The sequence below is a fragment of the Hakea prostrata genome, chromosome 11 (assembly GCF_041222555.1).
Source record: "Hakea prostrata isolate BN-2017 chromosome 11, UWA_Hpros_2, whole genome shotgun sequence".
NCBI classification, from domain to species: domain Eukaryota; kingdom Viridiplantae; phylum Streptophyta; class Magnoliopsida; order Proteales; family Proteaceae; genus Hakea; species Hakea prostrata.
Window position 1 is genome coordinate 10,502,755 of NC_142610.1, and position 19,993 is coordinate 10,522,747.

The following is a 19,993-nucleotide window of genomic DNA, read 5'->3' on the forward strand; positions in this document are numbered from 1 at the left end:
GACCTATGATAATCTTAAGAGAAGTAGTGAGAAATGATATGCATAGTTTAGGTCTTGTATTTAGCATGGCCTCAAATAGAACTAATTGGAAGGCAATAATCCATGTAGCCAATTCCATTTAGTTGGGACAAGGCTTATTGTTGTTGTTGTATTTCTAGTAGCAAAGTTTCTTGCTTATTTTCTTTATCACTGAAAAACCCTAGCCCCTATCCTTTTTTTTTTTTTTTGGTAAGACCCTAGCCCCTATCCTTACGAGAGGTTTTATTGTTCTTTAGCTTCTTTAAACTCCTAGCCCCTAAGTACAACGGAAATCATAATGTGATTAATAAACTGTAACTTTATTGGACCTTGTTCTGTTCAGCGATATTATTGCATTGAACCATTAAGCGATACAACCTTGGCCGCCCAATTGAGATCTCGATCGGACGGTTGAAACCAATGCCTGATGGTTCCACAACTATTTCCAACTTTATTGGTTTATCCTTTACCTCCAAAGTATTGTTGAATGACAAATTTATAAATTAGAAGGGTTAATGCATCAAACAAATGTAATATAAGTAAAATGATTGCAAAAACCAAAGATACTAGAGGAATTCAAGCTCATATCACTGAGTCCTACAGGAGTAAGGAGCCCTAGCAGTCATAATCAAATGGCTGTCCATCATTCTTAGGTAATGATGGATCATTACTGATCTTGGCTATAGGAAGGGAAGAAGTTGCATCCTCTTTAATACCACATAGCTTGTATCAAAGGGGGACTTTGTGGGAACTAATCCAACAAGTAAAGCAAATGATGCACAAATAGATATATTCCGTGATAATGTAAGAGTTGACCCATGACCTCTTTACTAAAAGTTATTAGGTTTATCAATAAACCCTACATTGGCTTTTTGGTAGAAAGTTTCTTAAACTTTTGATGATCTTTTCATCTTGATTGGACATGTTTCTTAATATTCAAGGCTTCTTAGTTGACCAATATATCATGCATCTCATAAATTCTGATATTTACTAATAATAAATAAATAAATACATGTACGACCGAGATGAAATGATCATAAAAAAGGCAAGAAACTTTGTGCTAAATGAGCCAACCCTTGCATAAAGAATTTGAAAGTTGTGGGTAAGAGGAAAAAAATTATATTATAGAATATGAAAAATCAAATTTTAGTCACATTTGTATTGAAGTTCTACTAGTCGTCCCAAGGTGTACATTATGTTTTCTCTAATTTACTCAATATTATACTTTGTTGAATAGAACTTCAGAAAAATTCAAAATCTTGATTTAATATTAATTTTTTATCAACTGAACCAACCTTGATGTTGATGTTGATATTCTAATAATTATTATAAAAAAGAAAAGGAAGAACATACCATAAGACGCAACATACTGTAAGATGTTTCTCTGCAACTATTGCAAATTTCTTAGACAAATTTTTGTTGACGTTCCCTATCAGATATGAATTTAAATTGGAAAATGCTACAGACAGTTTTATGATCCAAACCTAAGCCAATACTTAACAAGAGGTTCTAGGCCTGTGAAAAACCAACACCAGTGAAAGATTGCAGTTCTGCCATCAGCCCATTTTAAATTTTAAGGAAGACCCGTGAAGGCCTTAACCTCCAACAAATTAACCACCATCGATTCCTGCTGCTTGGAAAACTCAGGTTAATATAAAGGCAGCTTAAAAACAATGAACAAGCAGCTGCAAAATCCAAATTCTTTCCTGTTACCAATAACAGGCTCAATGGATCAGAATAGATCATTGAAGAGTTGTTCACGGCCAGATGGTTCAACTTTATGCAGTACATGCAATTAGAGAATCAGGAGCATTACACTATTGGTGAAAAATCTAAGTATCAACGGTTAAGAATATCAAACATCTAGAGCAATCCCTCAAGGCAACTGCGGACGAAGCTTTCTCATCAACCATTTCTTCCTGATTGTCGCATCCAAAGCAAGGAACATCTTTGCTTTTTGTTCATCTTCCAGAAGATCACAAGCATCAAGAAAGAAATCTTCATCTATATCTGGAATAGCCTTGAGAGCATTAACCACATTTTCTAGAGTATTGGCAGAATCATTCTCTTTCTTATTTGTCAGTGAAGTAACTGCAATTGCCATTTCACGAAGAGCATCCACCATCCTCTGATCACTACTGCACTTTTGAATTTTTCTAGGACGTCCTAAGGATGATCGCAGAGAAAATGGGCGTTTGTTCTGTTGATTAGAGATATCCACAGCCTCATCAGATTGTGATGATGATTCCTGCATGTCTGTAAGAGGATCTCCATGGCCTGCAGACATTGGAGAAATTGGTTCTTCCCAAACTTCAATTTCCATTCCTGGGGTGTATTCAAGATCTGCCTCATGTCCAGAAGGACCAGAACAGCTCTGTCTCCCATCAGTAGTTGGATGTCCATATATCATGCACAAATCATTATAGTTTGGTACTGTTTTAGTTCTATATGATCGTGCTTCAGGGTGTGCCTGCATGAGAAATTGTTCAAACACTACGTACTAGCTCATGAAAAAGTCAGGTCATAAAAGCTGTATGAATATAGAATGCACCTTTATATAATCATCCCAAACATGATCATCAGCTGTCACCATTTGTCGTATTTCATCCCAGCGAAAGCCACCATGATCCAAAAGAGTTTTCAGAGCATTGTATTGCATTCTCAATTTCCGGTAGCGGTTCCTCAGAGCTTCCTTATCCAACTCCAACCCAAATTTTGCATTGAACAATGCAAGCATTTGTGCCCATGCTTCTTTCCGAAATGCATTTCCTACCTTATATCCCCTGCTAACTTGATCCATCATTAATTCAATGAAATAACGGTCCATTGGTGGTGTCCAATTTGTCTTTGAACGATCAGTGGTAGGAGGATCTTGGTCATCTATTCCTTCAAACTGAGAAGACCTAAATCAATACAAGGAAACATGACATGATTGGAACACATGTCTCCAAACTAAAGCATGCCAACACCAAACTACCAGATATATGCCAAGTAAAGAAAAACAGAGACCAAGACAGCATGGTATCTTATCAATTTGGCATCACCTTACCACACCTGGATCTCCATGGGCAGCAGATCCAACAGGAGATTGTGACCCTCCCAGAAACCCAGCGATCTTCACTGTCGGACTGCTGTCAAGGTTCACATCATGCAGTAAGCGGTTGACTGTTCCATTAGCAGTTTCATTTCCATAGATGATGCAGAGGTCTTTATAGTTTAGAAGAGTCTTAGTTCTGTATGATCGTGCTTCCGGATGAATCTACATGTATTGTAAGTCACAAGGAAAATGAAAATACATTACATGTAAATAATGAAACATAGTATCAAGTCATAGAAAATGCATAATAAAGAAGCACACCTTCAGATAATCATCCCAAACTTTATCTTCAGCTGTCACCATTTGTCTTGTTTCGTCCCAGCGGAACCCATCATGGTCAAGAAGGGTTTTGATAGCATTGTATTGCAGCCTCAACTTTTTGTGGCGATTCCTCAAGACCTCCTTGTCCAACTGGAATCCAAATTTTGCATTGAATAATGCAACCATGTCTTCCCATGCTTTTTTGCGAAATATATTACCATTCTTGTAGCCCTTATGCACTTGCTCTATCATTATGTCAATAAAGTAACGATCCATTGTCGGTGTCCAATTGGTCCTTGATCGTTCACCACTAGTGGGGAATTGATTATCCATCCCATCAACAAATTGAGAGGACCTAGCAACAATGCAACAATCACCATGTAATGGATGCCTAAATACAGAAGCCACACTAGCTAATTCAATTAAATTACACTGTTCATGTGAAAGAGCAAGAAAACACTGTAGCTTCAGTTTGCCTATACCTCACCACGCATTGATCTTTATGGCCAGATGAGATAGGCACCAACTGCAGACTCTTGGCTGCCACACCTGTCTTCATAACAGGGGTGTTGTAAATGTTCTTTACATCCTGCCCTGAACCCTCAAATCTTCCATCAGTAGTTTCACTTCCAAAGATAGCACACAAATCGCTGTAGTTTGGGAATGATTTTCTCCTGTATGGTTGCACTTCGGGGTGTACCTACATGAATCATTTCTTAGCCACTGGATCTAACAAAAACAGTGTACAAACTATCAAGGTTAAGTAAACAAGAAAGGAACCTTGAGATACTCATTCCAGACATGATCATCTGCAGTGACCATTTTCCGTGCCTCATCCCATTGGAACCCGTTCTGGTCAAGAAGAGTTTTCAAAGAATTATGTTGCAGCCTCAACTTTTTCGATCGATTTCGTAAAATCTCCTTATCCACTTGTATCCCAACAAATTTTGTATTGAATGAAACAACCATATCTTCCCATGCTTTTCGGTGAAATGTATTGCGAATCTTATAACCCTTATGCACTTGTTCTAGCATGATATCAATAAAATAGCGGTTCATCGCCGGTGTCCATATAGTTCTAAGCCGATCACTACTGGGAGGGGCTTGGTTATCCTTTCCTTCTACAAAAGGAGAAGGCAAAATGAGCAGCAGACAAAAGCAATCAGTAAATAAAAAAGCTATCTTCAGACATAAATAATATTGGTAATACTAGCTGGAAGAGACACACATTACATATTCAGAATTTCATAGAACGTGTAAATTTCCAGTAATAGACACAACTGGGTAAAACTGGATCATAGATGTGTTGAAATAAATCAGTTTCCCCAAGAACATAAACAACAATTCAGCCTTACCCCAACTAAACAGGGTCAGCTGCATGGATTCTTGCTCTAAAATCGGCTCTATTTGAGGTCATAAGTGATATAAGGCAGGCCATGCAAGTCTTTCCTCACCACTTATCCAATGCGTCTAATGGTCATTTAGGTCTTTCCCTGCCTTTTAAATTCCTTCAATCTGAATCAAATCTTTATTTTATGCTGGAGCATCCTGAGGCCTTTATTGAACTTGGCTATGCCACCTCAAGTGTCTTTCTCACAGTTTATCATGTATTGGAGCTACTTGGGTCTTCCTAGTTTTGCCACTAATATTTTATCATGTATTAGAGCTAATATGATACTTCCTTAATTTATGCTTCCCAGTTTTGCCACTCATTCATGTCAATACTCTCATATCCACTACAAATATCCATGTAATGTTTTTTAAATGCCTGACATTGACCACCGTTCATCATATTTAGTTGTATGATTGTCCAGTATATATATATATATATATACACACACACACTTATGTAGAAATGCTTTGTACATATGCAATAAAATTGTAGAGGCACCTAGGAGATGGTAGAGGCTTTGTAAACTTCTTGCTTGATCAATAAAATTTGAAGAGCTTTGCCCCCTTTCTTTTAATTTCTATAAGTTTTTAGGAACCCAAGTTAGGTAAAAATGTAGATCTTGGCCTGTCTTTCCCCTTTATTTTCATAATTTCGTAGAGAAAGGATTTGAAGTGGCATGCCTACAATCGTGCCTCTACCATCTCCTAGGCCCCTCTATACTTGCATATTTACAGTGCATTTCTACATGAGGTAGCTTGCATTTGTGCATGGAGAAAGCCAAAACAAAAATCTTAGGCTAGTCTATTTACATATCGGCGCAAACAAAATTTCCTGCTAAAACCCTTCTAAAAAATCTCTACGATTTTTGTCTTGGCTTTCTCTCTATACAAATGCAATCTACCTCATGTAGAAATGCTTTGTACATATGCAAGAAAATTGTAGAGGGGCCTAAGAGATGGTACAAACACAACTGTAGGCATGCCATCTCAAATCTTTCCTCTACAAAAAATGAAGGGAAAAGACAAGGCAAGATCTACATTTTTACCTTACTTGGGTTGCTTAAAACTTAAAGAAATTAAAAGAAAAGGGACCTAGAATTTCTTTGAAGTATTCTAAATGACTACGAAAATGTATGTGTGCCTTTGTAAACTTGCTGCTTGATCCATAAAATTTGAAGAGCTTTCATGGTAAGGGCTCTGCCCCTTTTCTTTTATTTCTTTTTAGTTTTTGGGAACCCAAAAGGGAAGCCAAGTAAGGTAAAAATGCAGATCTTGGCCAGTGTTTTTCCCTTTATTTCTAAATTTCGTAGAGGAAGGATTTGAGGTGGCATGCTTACAGTCGTGCCTCTACCATCTCCTAGGCCCCTCTACAATTTTCTTGCATATGTACAGAGCATACCAATATATATATTATATATATATATATATATATATATATATATATATATATATATATATATATATATATATATATATATATATATATATATATATATATATATATATATATATATATATAGTATGTATGTATGTATATTTTAATAAAGTTTTACAAAGAAATGCATTGACCACACCATACTTTGGATACACCTCTACTTTCCATTCAGCCCATTTTAATTCTTTGTAAAACATCATCTTCTACAACTACTCAGTCTTATCCAAATTAAATGGGATCTTCTACATGGATCCTTGTTCTCCAAGGCTCCAATTAGCTCTATTTGAACACACCAAGAAGTATCATCTTGATAGCCTCTAGCTGAATCACTTATGATAAGCACAAATGAGTAACGGCTTAAAAAAGGCATAATCCAAAATACCCAATTGTGATAGAGAAATTACTATTTTGAACCCCATGGTTCTTATAGTAGTGACTACATGGTCCATACCATCATACATAATTACACATATATTCAGATATGCCCACATATTTACCAAAAACATTTCTATTCTCTAGTACTTGCCAAATTAACTCTTTGGCATGCCAATAAAGACCATATGGAGATCCATCTTGCATTATATAAATCCTTCCAAAAGTCTCCAAGTAAATTGCTTGCATTGTGGATCTTCCTGACATAAAGCAAAAATTGTTCAATATAATAATAGTTTCTTGTCTTCCGCAGATTTCAACAATATTTGCTCATAATCTCATGGTATGCCTTGTTAGTTTTATGCCCCTACAATTATTGTGACCATGGTAGAAGATCTCGCTCTTGAGCGAGATCTTGCCACCTTGAAAAGCCGAGATGTCGGTCGAGATATATGATTTTTTGGCGTCAATTCGGCGACCCATCTCGGTGGATTTTAGGGTCCCAATTGAGCTGAAATTTGGTATTTACCCTATTTAAGGCCTTTTGTACACAATAGTGACCTTGAATTTGTCAGAAAACAACCCAATAACCCATTATATTCTTCTTCCTTCTCTATTTCTTTACTCCCTTTGGGTGGTTCAGCTGACTTTGCCCATTTTCCTTTGATGATGAAACACACTTCTCTTTCTACTTCAACCTAAAATAAGGCATCCAAATTTATAGGTCGTCATTGAAAAACCCCTCAAAATAAAAGGTGTCCAGGATTTAAAGTGGGAGTTTATAAGCAGTCTCTATGTGCTGTTAATTTGTGGCCAAACCCACAAATTACCCATGCTAATGAAATATTCTTTCTCCCATTCAAAAATTTATATATTTTAATTCATCACACCCAAATCGTCTTTGTCTGTTACCTTGCAGAAACCCCCAGATTCTGGAAGAAGCATCTGCTGGAGGAATACTCTGATCAGTTACCCAGGCACCTGCAACCTCCTTCTGGAAGGCAGAGACCAAAAGATTTACTTGCAGTTGAGAGCTTGCACCAGTTTTACGTTGCTTGTAACTCAGAAGTCCAATTAAAAATTCAAATCATACAGATATAATCCCTGAGATTTGTATCTGATTCTAGCCTGAGTCTTCAGATGTCTGAAATTGGCTTTCGAAAAAGAATGCACAACAACAAGAAAGCTGCTTCTGCTTGAAACAAACCCAAAAACGCAGGGGCTATCTCAATTCTCAAGCGTAATTAGTCTCCCATAGACAATGCCTGCTTTTGCTTCCAGGACTCCATGCCTCTATGTGCAACATGCACATTCCATGACATGGTGTTGGTCCAACAGTTTGGTAGTCCAGGACATACCATGTATAGGTCCCATCATTAACATGAGAAAGATCCCAACCTAGGAAATGGGTCACTGAAACTATGAGAGGAAGATGGATGAATTGGGTGTGATTGGTATCGAGAAATGGAGTCCACACAAGATGATCTTGCACATGGTGGGAGATCTCGGAGATCTCGAGAGATATCTCATTTTTTCACGTAGGCGAGACAAGATGGAGGTTGCGAGCAGAGAGTTGGGATATCTCGCCATATCTCGCCCAAGATCTCATTGGAACTCTCAATTTTTGCCTTTTTGTGTGAATTTCGGCTGAATTTTCACTTGCAACTACTCTTAGCACATCTACAACATCGAAGGAAGATCAATCATTCTCTATTTGTCTTATAAACTTATGATTCAATGACATATATAGAACTTATAATGGTTGTATAATTTATTATTCTATTCTTGAAAATTGAGATTGTGATACTCATATGGATGGACTTTTGATAACATTAATGTTGTTTGATGCATTTGATACACTTGCTTTTCATTTATATGCCTTAAAGGTTCTATATTACATGTTGTATAACCTTGCATTCCCTAATCCTACAACATTTCGGTTTCACACTATAGGTAGACTTATAAATCATACATAGGGTGGTTTTTTGACAAATCCAAAGCCACCAATGTGTTCAAAATGCCTTAAATAGGCTAAATACAAAGTTTCAACCCAATTAGGAGCCTAAAATCCCCGAGATGGGCCACCGAGTTGACGCCAAAATATTGTATATCTCGACTAAGATCTTGAGCCGAGATGGTCGAGATCTCGGTTTTTCTAGGAGGCGAGATCTCGCTTGAGAGCAAGATCTTCTACCATGATCTTGCATCTGATCCTTCCTCACAACGGTACGAGCAGGGAACACCCATATTAGGACAGATTTTTATTTTTAAAATGGATTCAACCCCTAAACTAAAGATATACTGAAATACAAAGTTTCAACCCAATTAGGAGCCTAATCCCCGAGACGGGGCCAAAAATTGATATCCGACTAAGATCTTGAGCCGAGATCTCGGCTAGGAGGCGAGATCTCGCTTGAGAGCAAGATCTTCTACCATGATCTTGCATCTGATCCTTCCTCACATACGTGTAGACATAGTAGCAGTGGAACACCCATATTAGGACTAGATTTTTATTTTTTAAAAATGGATTCAAGCCCCTAAACTAAAGATATACTGATTTGAGCAAGAACTAACATATATGGATGAGTCAACCACCAAAAATTCAAGATTTGGGGAAGGACACATCTTTCTTCAAATGAGCTTTAATCCACCTTAATCCAGCAAATGGGAGGAAGAATAAAAAAGAAGCAGAGGGATTTGAGTGAAACATAGAGGTTTGAAATCAAAACACCAATTGGAAGCTAGAAAGGGGCAAAACTACCAAGGCAACTGAGATGAGATTTACGAAACTTGCAGATTTCGGTCGAAACATGAGAATATAAGACAACAGATGGATCGAAATGGTCGAAATACTTCTCGATTTCCCATCAAGTTCCATGATTCCATCTCAGTTTTACAAACACAATGATATTAATTAGACTGATACCATGTGACATTATCAAATCCTAAACAATTCAGCAAATGATAAAGAAATTAAGTGAGCTGGCCTGCTATGGACGGGCTTTCTAGGGAGGGAAATTAATGGAATATGAAGAGGAAAAAGGGGGAAGTAAATACAAAGGAAGGGAATCTAACAAAATAATACTAAGCTTATCTCTATTCAAGCTATTCAATCTGAAATCGTGTCCTAATACAAGCAATCTGAAGTAAATAAAACACAAATCCTAGTTGAACTCAAAATGAAAATTCAAACCATAGTCTAACTCAATCTTACAAAGGAGTACTAAGACAAATAAAAGACAAATTGAACTAAAATAAAATATCTAATTAAGTCCAACTCTTGTTGGACCAAACCCCACTGGACTGGTTCTTTTTGGGTTGGACAAGAACCGACTAAAGAAGTCTATTGATACTGCATCAACTCTCCTCCTGTGAAAAGAACTTGACTCTGGCAAGTTTGTGCCACTGAATTAACCCATCATAGAAGGTATGTACCAGCAGTCTTCTTAAGCTATATAGATGGAAGATCATTAGCTGGGAAGAATTTCATCTCAAGTCCACCATGTTGGAAGAAGTATACGTTTTCATAACCACAATGCCTGGCTTGCTTGTCATGTGACCATGGGTGTACTAAAAGAAAATGGTAGGCTTTTGAAGGAAGACCATCGCAGTGCACCTGACCAATTAATCCACCACTAGAATAGATAAACAAACATCTTTTATTCACTTTTAAGGTTTGTGTTTTCCACCCACACAACCTTGCAGTGGTTCAACTATGGTTCCATCTCCAAGCCCAACTTTCGAACATCATATTCTGCAATGACATTAGTTCAACTGTCTGAGTAAATCACCATATTGCATAGGGTGTTGTTGCATTGCACTCTGGTTTAAAATATATTATTCCAATATCAATCTTTATCTTCCTTATCAGCAGCCTTATGTGCAGCCAAGCAGGGCTGAATAACTTAGCAGTATCATTGTTCATCAGTAGCATCATAAGGCTCTAGATTGATTCTTCCTGTCGGTGGTTGCTCCTTTGGTTCAGAAGGTAAGTTGTCCTTGTCAATGTAGGACACAAATCGATTATGGCATTGACAACTCTTATGCCCATACCCTTTACACATGAAACACTGAATGGCAGAAGGGTTTTGGCATGCTGGGATGGAGAATATGATAAAATAGGCCATGAGCATGGCATTGTTGAGCCAGACACCTATGGCTTGTTGAAGAGCCTTTCTTGAGAGCCATATTAATTGTAACCGTTACCCCTAGAAGAGGTATCTGAAAATTCCTCTGAGTGTGGGTCATTTCAGACTCTCTTCTACTTGATAAGCAACCTGCATAGTGTCTTCCATTGTAGGTAGTCAACTGGAAGCAAGGACAGCACTAATCTAGATGCAGTCTATTAAACTATGCCACCAATACGTCATCCCATTCAAAATCCGTCAAACTATCATAATAATTAAATTTATCAATGCATTCTTAAGTTCCCTTATTTCAATTGTATGAACCTAAGGTGTATGCATTACTTGTAGACTGTAGTTACTAGTTGGTAGGCACAAACCTTTTGTTTATAGATTCATGCATTTCAGCCCAAGTAGTTATTATGTCAATGCCTTGGTTTCTTCGATTTTGTTGTTGTTCCTTGATCCACCATGCTTGAACTATGCCTTTTAGTTTAGCTTCAGCAAATAATATTTTTCGGCCTTCAGTTAAGCCATACCATTTGACAAGGTCTCTGGTCTCCAAACTATGAATTCAGTCAAGGTAAAACATTCAACCTTGTTGCTCTATCAGCTCCACAGCTCATCATAACGACCAGCTCTATGAGGAGGGGGTGGAAGTGGCAGTGCTAGTGGAAGAGTTGGTGATCTTGGTGGTGTACCATGAGGGTCAAGGATGGAAGAATCCCCAAGTAGCATCAGGCGCTTTTCTTTATCTGAAGCTTTTTAATTGATCAATAGATACTACATCAATGAGAGTATTTCTTAGACTATGTCTCTAGCTGAATCCTCCCCATTGTCTATACAGTTAACTAAATGTGAATTTACAATGACATGACTTAACTAAACAGACTATAGATGTACCCTAGCTTGTTACATAGAGGGTAGGCCTTCATGCAACTACAAGGTTGCTCCATTGTGAGCAAATAGTTACAGGTTTAAATAAAAAAACAGCTTCTATGTTTGGTGTACCCTTCCCAAATCCAGCAGCAGTGGAAGCTTCATGCACTGGGTACATCCTTTTATTCCTCAGCTAATTTATCATATAATATCAATTATACCCTTAAAATAATAGATAATACCTAATAAAACTTGACATGATGATGATCACAAATTGCAGTCTTGATTGAGATATGAAGACAACAAGAAGCAAGCACTATAGGCGCATGGAGATGTCTGAACAAAAAGTATTCTTTCAAATTGTTGGTTAGGCTTTTGGAGCCAAGAAAAGGTCCAAAAGTCAAGCAGCAACTCTAGCTCATCAAGACACCTGCCACATGAATCTCAGAAGACTAATTGCTTCCTATCTAGATGCCAAGATGAGCAGAAGTAGTCACCAAATCTATAAATAGACTTTATAGGGCAAGTCCCAGACCAATGCTCTTAACAGCATAATTCAAGATCTTAATCTTGAGGTCCATCTCACCAATTCAAAAAAGAGAATCAGCTTGAGCAGAGTTGGTTGAGTTTTTTTCCCAGCTTGAAGCTCCAACATGAGTATTAGGGTTTATTTCGAGTTAAAACTTGATATCCAGCCTTTTTCAGCCCTTCTAAACACGCTGGGGACCTCAGATTTATGAAAAAAATTACTGTATATTTCCAGTTCAAGTGGAAAACGACTATGCTGAAGTGAAACCTTAAGATGGTCTATAGTAGGCATCTATACTCATACGAATCTATACTCATACATAAATGCTCAAGGTTAAAATTTTCAAACAAGTCTAATACCTAATGCATGTCTATAATTCAATTAAAAAGTTCAAATGATAATCCAATCATCAAAGTTACAACTCAAGGGTCAAGACTTGAGACCCTATGTGCTGAGTACATCGTCTCATCTTGCTGTACGGAAAAAGAGAGATATCTTGCCAGATCTTGAGAGTTAACCTACCATGTTTAAACGACATCAGATGCAGTCCAAACTCCAATGTTCTTGATAGAGGACAAATTGTGGAGAATTCGCATTCACAATCAAAGGTGTTGAAAAATAAATACTATAATCAGGTTAATTAAATAACTGTTAGAGGAATCATATCCACTGGAGGATGACACATAACTTTTTAACAAAAGGTTACCTATATTATCAATACATCCACTTTCAGAAATAACTTCAGTAATTATTGGAGATGATGGGTCCTTTCTATACCTGTTCTGCTTTCAAGATTGTGATTGTTTGACCAACTTCCTTCATCTGTTATCACAGTACCATCAGCAATACCAACCAGTTCATCTTTATCATTCTGGTCATCAGTCTGCAATAATACCTCCTGTTGTGCTGCAAAGAACTCTACCTGGTCCTCCATTCCTGTCATAACCATCATTAGTTAGAATGGAAATTCAGATGCACTACTTTCATTTTCCCCATAAAACCTGAAACCATGCAATAATACAAGCCAAACTCTAAGATGTTCACCAACATGGTTAAATGGGAGATACATCATAAACCCATCAATAATCACTAAGCCTATCTCCCTTTAAAGAAAAGTTAGTGCAGTGCACGTTTGGAACCCAAAACCAGAGTTAAGAAAAAAAAGAAGAGAATTTTACGGCAACTTTTTAAGTATTAAGTTATATTGAAAAAAAGAATACTGAACAAAATTTATCATTCATGATTAATGAGATTCACCGCATCTTGTTTACTAGATTTAACTTCAAAAAAATTCAGGATATCAATAAGAAACTGTGTTTGTACCTGTCTTGCTTTCTGGAATGCAGCCAGCCTGGAGGCCTCCATCTGTAATTAATGTGTCAATCTCATTCCCAAAGTTCTCAACTTTATCATTCTGGCTATCACAGGCCAAGAAAACCTCATGTTGTGTTGTAGAAGGTTCATTTTCTGCTTTAATTCCTTGGCACATCAAAATATTTGTAATATAAGTAAAGAATGTTCAGTAAGAGCATGGGACATACCTATGGAGTTATTTAACTATCTGAAAATAATTAACAAATATTAAAAAAGAATCATCAAAAGGAAACGTGGCAAAAACCAAAACCAGAAGAGGCTCTTTAAAAACCTACAAATTTGCACCTAGTAGTTTTGCGACAATTCAGCGGGCAGCATTGTGGTAAGCTATATGCTACTTTGAATTGCATATCTCCAAGATTAAAGACATTTTACAGGCACAAATTCAATCAGAGGTGCGTTCAGTATTAAGGTTTTCAACACAAATGATTTCATGAAAGCTGACAACACAAAGATCTTAGTAACAGTCCAAGATCAAGAAAAAAAATCATCTTATACCTATCTCATTTTCTGGGATACAATCATTTTGAAGGCTTCCTTGATCTGTCATCAAAGTGTTAACCTCACTTGTGACTTGTTGAACTTTATCAATCTTTTCATCAGAGGTTAATAATGCTTCCTGCTGTACTGTAAAAGACTCCATTTCTTGTTCCATTCCTGTGTACAACAACAGATACCACCCTATGATTAAAAATCATCAACGGAAGGAGTCATATTCATAAATGGTTCCCAACAAATCAAAGATGCTTAAATTGGATTTATATTAAAGGAATTATGCTCTGCTTGAACCGAAGTGCATAGAATGGAAGTAATCTTTTACACAAGTAATATCTTAAGTGACTGATTTACTCAAATGATATTTTGCAGAAGCATGACTAGAAGTTGGTTTAGGCCCAGCAATTAAACTACTGCAAAGAGCTCTCACTGAACAACAGTTCCCTAGACCCCTAGAAATCCACCTGGACACCTAAGGATTCCTTGGCAACCATTGGGAAACACTGAATCTCAATTCTCAAATAATATTAGATTAGAGGTCTATTTCACAACCAAGAAATAGATTAGCATTTCTTTGTATGCCAAATAACCATGGCTAATACCTGTTGAAAATGCTTCCAAAGTACAGCCATTCAACAGTCTTCCTTCATCTGGAAGCACAATCTCATTATCACTCTTGACCTGTTCAATGTTATGACACTGCACATTAGAGGCTAGCAATGATTCTGGCAGAACAGTGGATGGTTCCTTTTTCTCTTCATCATTCTGGTCATTAGAGGATACCAATGCCGTTGGCGGCATAGTAGAGGGCTCCATCTCTTGTTCCTTTCCTGCACACACCGAACATTTCCATATATTACTCAGATTAGTTGAAAAAAGGGAGAAGAAAAATATTCCAAGCTGAATTGTATCTAATGAATTAGTTGTTCAACATTGAAATAGAGCAATTGAATGTCTGGAACAAAATAGGAACATAATCAATTATGGATAACTAAAATAGAGAAGTAATCCCCCTAGAGCATTCATTCTAGCACTCCAAAGGTAATTGGAACATGATGGTTTTTAATTGAATTTTCTGGTTCCATAGGCATAAGCGCATGACTCAATTAAAGCTGAATTGGGGGCAGTTACTGAGGGAATAGAGATAATGAGTAGTCAGATTTAACAGTTGAGGGTGATAAAGACTGGTCACCAGGTGGTGAAGTCATTATTATCTTCCCTTTTTTTCTTTGGGGGGGGGGGGGGGTTGCCTGTGTACCTTCTGTCAAGTAGGAACACTTCTTTTAGATGATGCAACAGACAGACATATAGTGGTAAAATTCCTCCCACCAGTTTCACAGCATAGATAGCTGTTTCTGTTGTCTCTTTGGTCTGGTTTCAAGCTTTTGATATCGTCGCACACATTATTAATATAATCACCTCTCCTTCGCAATAAAATTGCCATTTATTTCCCCAAGTCAAAAAAAAGGGAAAAAAAGAAAAGAGAGAGGGGTGATGCATGCATAGTATTTAGAACAAATTGCACTAGCACCCCAAAATGGAGGCCTTAAAGCACTAACACCCCACTTTATGTTTGAAAAATACACACTCCAAAATTGGATTTTCATTGGACACATTAATCCAATTTGTCACTGAAACTGTAAAAGCACTGGGTTTTTTTCCTTCATATTTTGATAGGATATTTTTGGAATCGAAAGAAAATAAATAGTGATTTAACAGTTTTCAGTGACAAATTGGACTAATGTGTCCAATGAAAATCCAATTTTGGGGTGTCTACGTTCTTCAAACATAAAGTGGGGTGTCACTGCTTTAAAGCCTCCATTTTGGGGTGCCGGTGCAATTTGCTCTAGTTTTTAACCAGACTAAGCAGTAGTTGAACAAAATTAAACAAAAACGATTTGCTTATTCAGTTTAGTTAAAGCATATAATCATCAGGACTGAAACTGAAGTCAACTATATTGTTTTGAATGAATCATCTGGTTTCAGAAGTGACTTTAGAAATCCATTTGGTTCAGTTTAACAATTCCCAGGCTCGATTTGGTTGCAAGAAAATATAATGGGAAGCGAAGTGAAATTATTCAAGTTTAAAAGGGTAACTGATGCATATCTAACTTTGAAGCTTGGATTCCTTGGGATATCGAAAATTCAAGAAAAAGGGGTGAGGGGCTTCTGTTTTTTCCTAATGGACATAGGGGAAGCAATTATGATCAATTTTTTTTGGAAGGGGCAATGTTGGGGACACGTGGGCTTAATATTAAGGAAAACTAATGGCTGGTCTAATGGATAAATGAATCTGCAAGTGATGCAACCTCACCGGGTTGAGGCCAGAATCCAGCATCTAACAAGGAAAATCAGCAAGCCATTAGGGCTTCTAAAGCCCTTCTGTTTAGGGATTCAGGGCTGCTTAAGAGTTTTAGGGTTGCAGGGGGTGGTATACTGGGTACAGCTAGGGTTTAGAGGCTTAGGGTGAATGAAATACAAATCCGAACCTTGCTGTTTAGGTTTCAGATTTAATTTGCTGAAGCCTAGGGTTTAGGGAAACAAAGTTAGTGTTCCAGGGATTTCAGGGGGATGAATACCTCTGCATTTAGGGATTAAGTGTTAGGGAAGGGAACGGGGTGATAAGTCCACAAGGGGGTGAGGTCTGGGTGAGGGGATTGGGAGATATAGTATTTCAGGGTTTGGGGAAGAATGAGGAATGCCACAAGAGAGAGAGGGGGAATTGAGGGATGCGATGGGTAGGGATTGGGGCTGTTAGGGACAAAGACTGACGTTGTTTCAAGGCTAGGGTTGCAGAAATTTCTGCAAGAGAATGCCAAATCAATGCTGCCACAGAGATTCATGCCGTGGAAACCCCTATCTCCACTCTCTTCCTCCTCCAATCAAATTTTAATCAACATATAAACTGTCTGGGTTACACCTGTAAGGCTGTATTTATAGCCTAGACTGAAGACTTATACTTGGGACTCAACTTTGAAATCTAAACAAAGGAACTCTACTTTAAGTAGGACTCCAACTCCAATACTGACTCTTATCTCAAGCTAGAATAATTTAAATTACAACATAAAAGCAGGACTACTCCTTATGAAATTAGGATAGCAACTAAAGGAATACTGTTTTAAATAGAACTCCTAACTAGACTATGACTTTTACTTAACTTGGCATAGGCTGGCTCAAGTATCAAAACAACAACATAATTGGGCTCCAAATAAAATTCTGATTGCAATTAGACCTAATTGGGCTTGCTTAGGACTGCCCAAACTACCAAATTACCCTTCATGCTGGCTGAAACTTCCTAGGCTGCTGGCAGGGCTGCAGGGTGCTAGGCAGTCTTCCTTGGGGTCCTCCGGGGGTAGCCCTGGGTCCCAAATCAGCAAGTCTTTTCTCGGATGGGTCAATTGAGGGTTCTTGGAATAAGAAACAAAAAATAAAGGGGAAAGAAAGGGGTCAGATGAGATGGGCCTGCAATAACCTCACTATTGATTCTGATCTTCAATGGAGTAGCTTGCAGGACTGAGGAAGACTGAATCCAAATTAACAGCAGCACTTCTGGACTTCAAACACCAACATCCAAAACTACACTGGACTTGGAAAAAAAAAATCCTCCGAGCATGGAGAACTTCTAAAAGTCCTAATATAAGCTATAACTTACAACATAAAAAGACTCTTCTGTCCTTGACTTATATTGGAAAAGAAATTAAAACAATTCAACCAACTGAGCCATAATTCAACTAACAACATAAAAACAAACTGAAAATAAAATTAAGCATGGAGGAATTTCATACTCAGCTCAAGTACCATGCTTTATAGGTCCATTAAGTGGGCTGATTACAGTAAAAACCTATGGAATGAGATCCATTAAGTTGGCTGATTACAGTGAGAACCTATGGAATGAAGGCCCAATGCCTGTATGGCCCACCCCTAGGCCAATTCCTAGGAAGAAGAGCCAACTTGGAGATGGATCTGCATCAATATTATTGGCATAGAAACGCCAGTACCACCAAAGTTTCCTAACCATGGTCCATGGATATGAGATTCTCTTATCAGTTGATTCAGAGAAGAGAAAAACAGAATAACAACAGAGAGCCTGATACGCCAGGGAAGAACACGTCAGCCTTGATGAGAGGAACCTACAATGCAGATTGTGAGTAGATGGTACCTGATTCTAGATTGATAATATAAATGTGAAACCACTTATTGCTTCATATTATTAGTCAGAGGAACTCCAAATGCTATTTGTTGATCCTTGGTCTGGCAATAGTGCAAATGAAATTGTAGTCAACCTGGCTTCCCCCCCCCCCCACCCACCCACCCAAAAAAAGGGACATTTCTGTGACAAAACCAACTCTAACAGATAGTTACATACTGGAGATACTGGAGTCAACAATACAAAAATCTATCTACTTAAGATAAAATAAGCTTCTGAATTATAAATAAAAGAGAGTAAAAATTAAAAAGATATCATATGGAACCTCATGGTTATACAGAAGATAAAATAATAATAACCTTATTGGTTGTATATCAGAAGCAGAAGCTCTCAGAGACTGTTAATTGCAAAGAATTGATAGAATAAGTCGACAAGCATATTACACTAAGGCACGAAATAAGATTCAATAACAGTTGGCAAATAAACAGGTTTTCATCCCAGGAACTGAATCAAGTTATCCTTGGATTTAGACTAAATTTAGTTCAAGAAAAGACCAGAATAGCTAACTGGCTTTTTTGGGGGCTTTCTTCAAAATCATCTCTCTCTCTCTCTCTGTATGCCGACTAAAATGATTATAATAACCAAGACAAATGTTCTACAAGGATAAGTGTATCTCCTGTGCCTAGACACATTAACGGTGGGTGAAATGACCACCCTACCACCCCCACTGTTGATGCATCTTTGCATGATTTTATTGGCTTCTGTGCAGGCATAGAACAGCATTCCTGGACAGAAAACATTCCCCCTAATAACTATAACAACAGGTAAATGATGCAGCAACATCCAACATTTACCAGGAAATAAAAGTGATAACCTGCCTATACAATCTGATCGATGCATATTTTGCTTAATCAAATTCTTTGCAAGGTTCAAGTAAAACTTCATATAATCGGGTTACAGAACCTCTTTATTTTGGCCCTATCAGGAGTTCTCCTGACTTTCTCTTAACAGTCGACCAGCTAGTAAAGCTTCCATCATCGCCCACTATCATCATTCATTATTCGGACAAAAAACTGCTGTAAATGCCATCTTCCCCTTCCCTCTTCCACGCGCACACATAACCATATACGAAACTTCAACAACTTTGGCATTCACAGAATCAGCAAAAACAATTAAGAAAAAGAAGATCCCTGAAATCCCAGACTAAACAGATACAACAAAATGCAACCCAACTCCTCACAAGCCGATCCCATTATAGGTCGCATTGTATCCATCAAATATCAAGATTAAATTTCCAAATTCGCATGAACAATTCGACCTTTTCATTCGCAAAACAGCCTGAAGAACGAGATGAAAGATTGAATTTTTTTTTTCATAAAAGAATCCAAAAGGAAGTGCAGAATCACGAACGTACCACGGTTGTTGAGACCCGAGAAGAGAGATGAAACCTAGCTCTTTGAGACTCGAGTCCGAACTGTCAAGGGTCGATAAGCGAATGTGAGCGGGTTATTATATATTGGCCACTGTAGTTGCTTAAAATATCGATATTGCCCCTTCTTTGGATAAGGTATCGAATTCGTCTTTCTCTCTCTCCTCGACGACTGATTTTAGGGGAGAGGTCCAGCGCTGAGAGACGCAGAGAGGTGGAGCGATAAGAGATTGAGAGAGACATGAGAGAGACAGTGAGAACTCAGAGTGAGGAGAGGGGCCCGGGAGCCGCCGTTGCTGACCAGCATCGCCACTCACTCAGTCCCAGGTAACGAACATTCTGTCATCTCTGCAATTTCTTCACCGAGGGTTTAACAATCGGTTGCTGCCGGTATGAGCTGTCATGATTGAAGTGGCAAACTCACGAATTGAGCAACTAGAA

The 19,993-nt window shown here is 37.8% G+C and overlaps 1 protein-coding gene across 3 annotated transcripts; it reads right to left on the bottom strand.

Annotated features, from left to right (window-relative positions):
- Window positions 1-1,108: 1,108 nt before the first annotated feature.
- Window positions 1,109-19,598, bottom strand: LOC149000042 (uncharacterized). 3 transcript variants are annotated; one of them, XM_089139628.1, is made up of 11 exons: window positions 19,538-19,598; window positions 14,579-14,806; window positions 13,980-14,138; window positions 13,431-13,586; window positions 12,885-13,043; window positions 4,157-4,497; window positions 3,859-4,076; window positions 3,377-3,731; window positions 3,068-3,277; window positions 2,570-2,911; window positions 1,109-2,488 (listed from the first exon to the last, which is right to left on the bottom strand). In XM_089139628.1, exons 2-11 carry the CDS (start codon window positions 14,790-14,792, stop codon window positions 1,895-1,897), a joined length of 2,748 nt encoding a protein of 915 aa, XP_088995754.1. In that variant the 5' UTR covers window positions 14,793-14,806; window positions 19,538-19,598; the 3' UTR covers window positions 1,109-1,894. The 3 variants fall into 3 exon arrangements, with proteins under 3 accessions (XP_088995754.1, XP_088995753.1, XP_088995752.1); XM_089139627.1 differs by lacking the exon at window positions 19,538-19,598 and adding an exon at window positions 19,087-19,531 and having other exon boundaries at window positions 2,570-2,921; window positions 3,063-3,277; XM_089139626.1 differs by having other exon boundaries at window positions 1,110-2,488; window positions 2,570-2,921; window positions 3,063-3,277.
- Window positions 19,599-19,993: the final 395 nt, after the last annotated feature.

What these genes read in the sequence shown, in the direction of transcription:
- LOC149000042 (XM_089139627.1), bottom strand. Translation starts at nt 14,792, where the DNA reads ATGGAGCCCTCTACTATGCCGCCAACGGCATTGGTATCCTCTAATGAC. An exon ending in TTTGGAAGCATTTTCAACAG is followed by an intron (nt 14,139 to 14,578) that starts GTATTAGCCATG and finishes TGTTGTACACAG; the next exon opens with GAATGGAACAAGAAATGGAG. An exon ending in AAAGATCAATGCGTGGTGAG is followed by an intron (nt 3,732 to 3,858) that starts GTATAGGCAAAC and finishes CATTGTTGCTAG; the next exon opens with GTCCTCTCAATTTGTTGATG.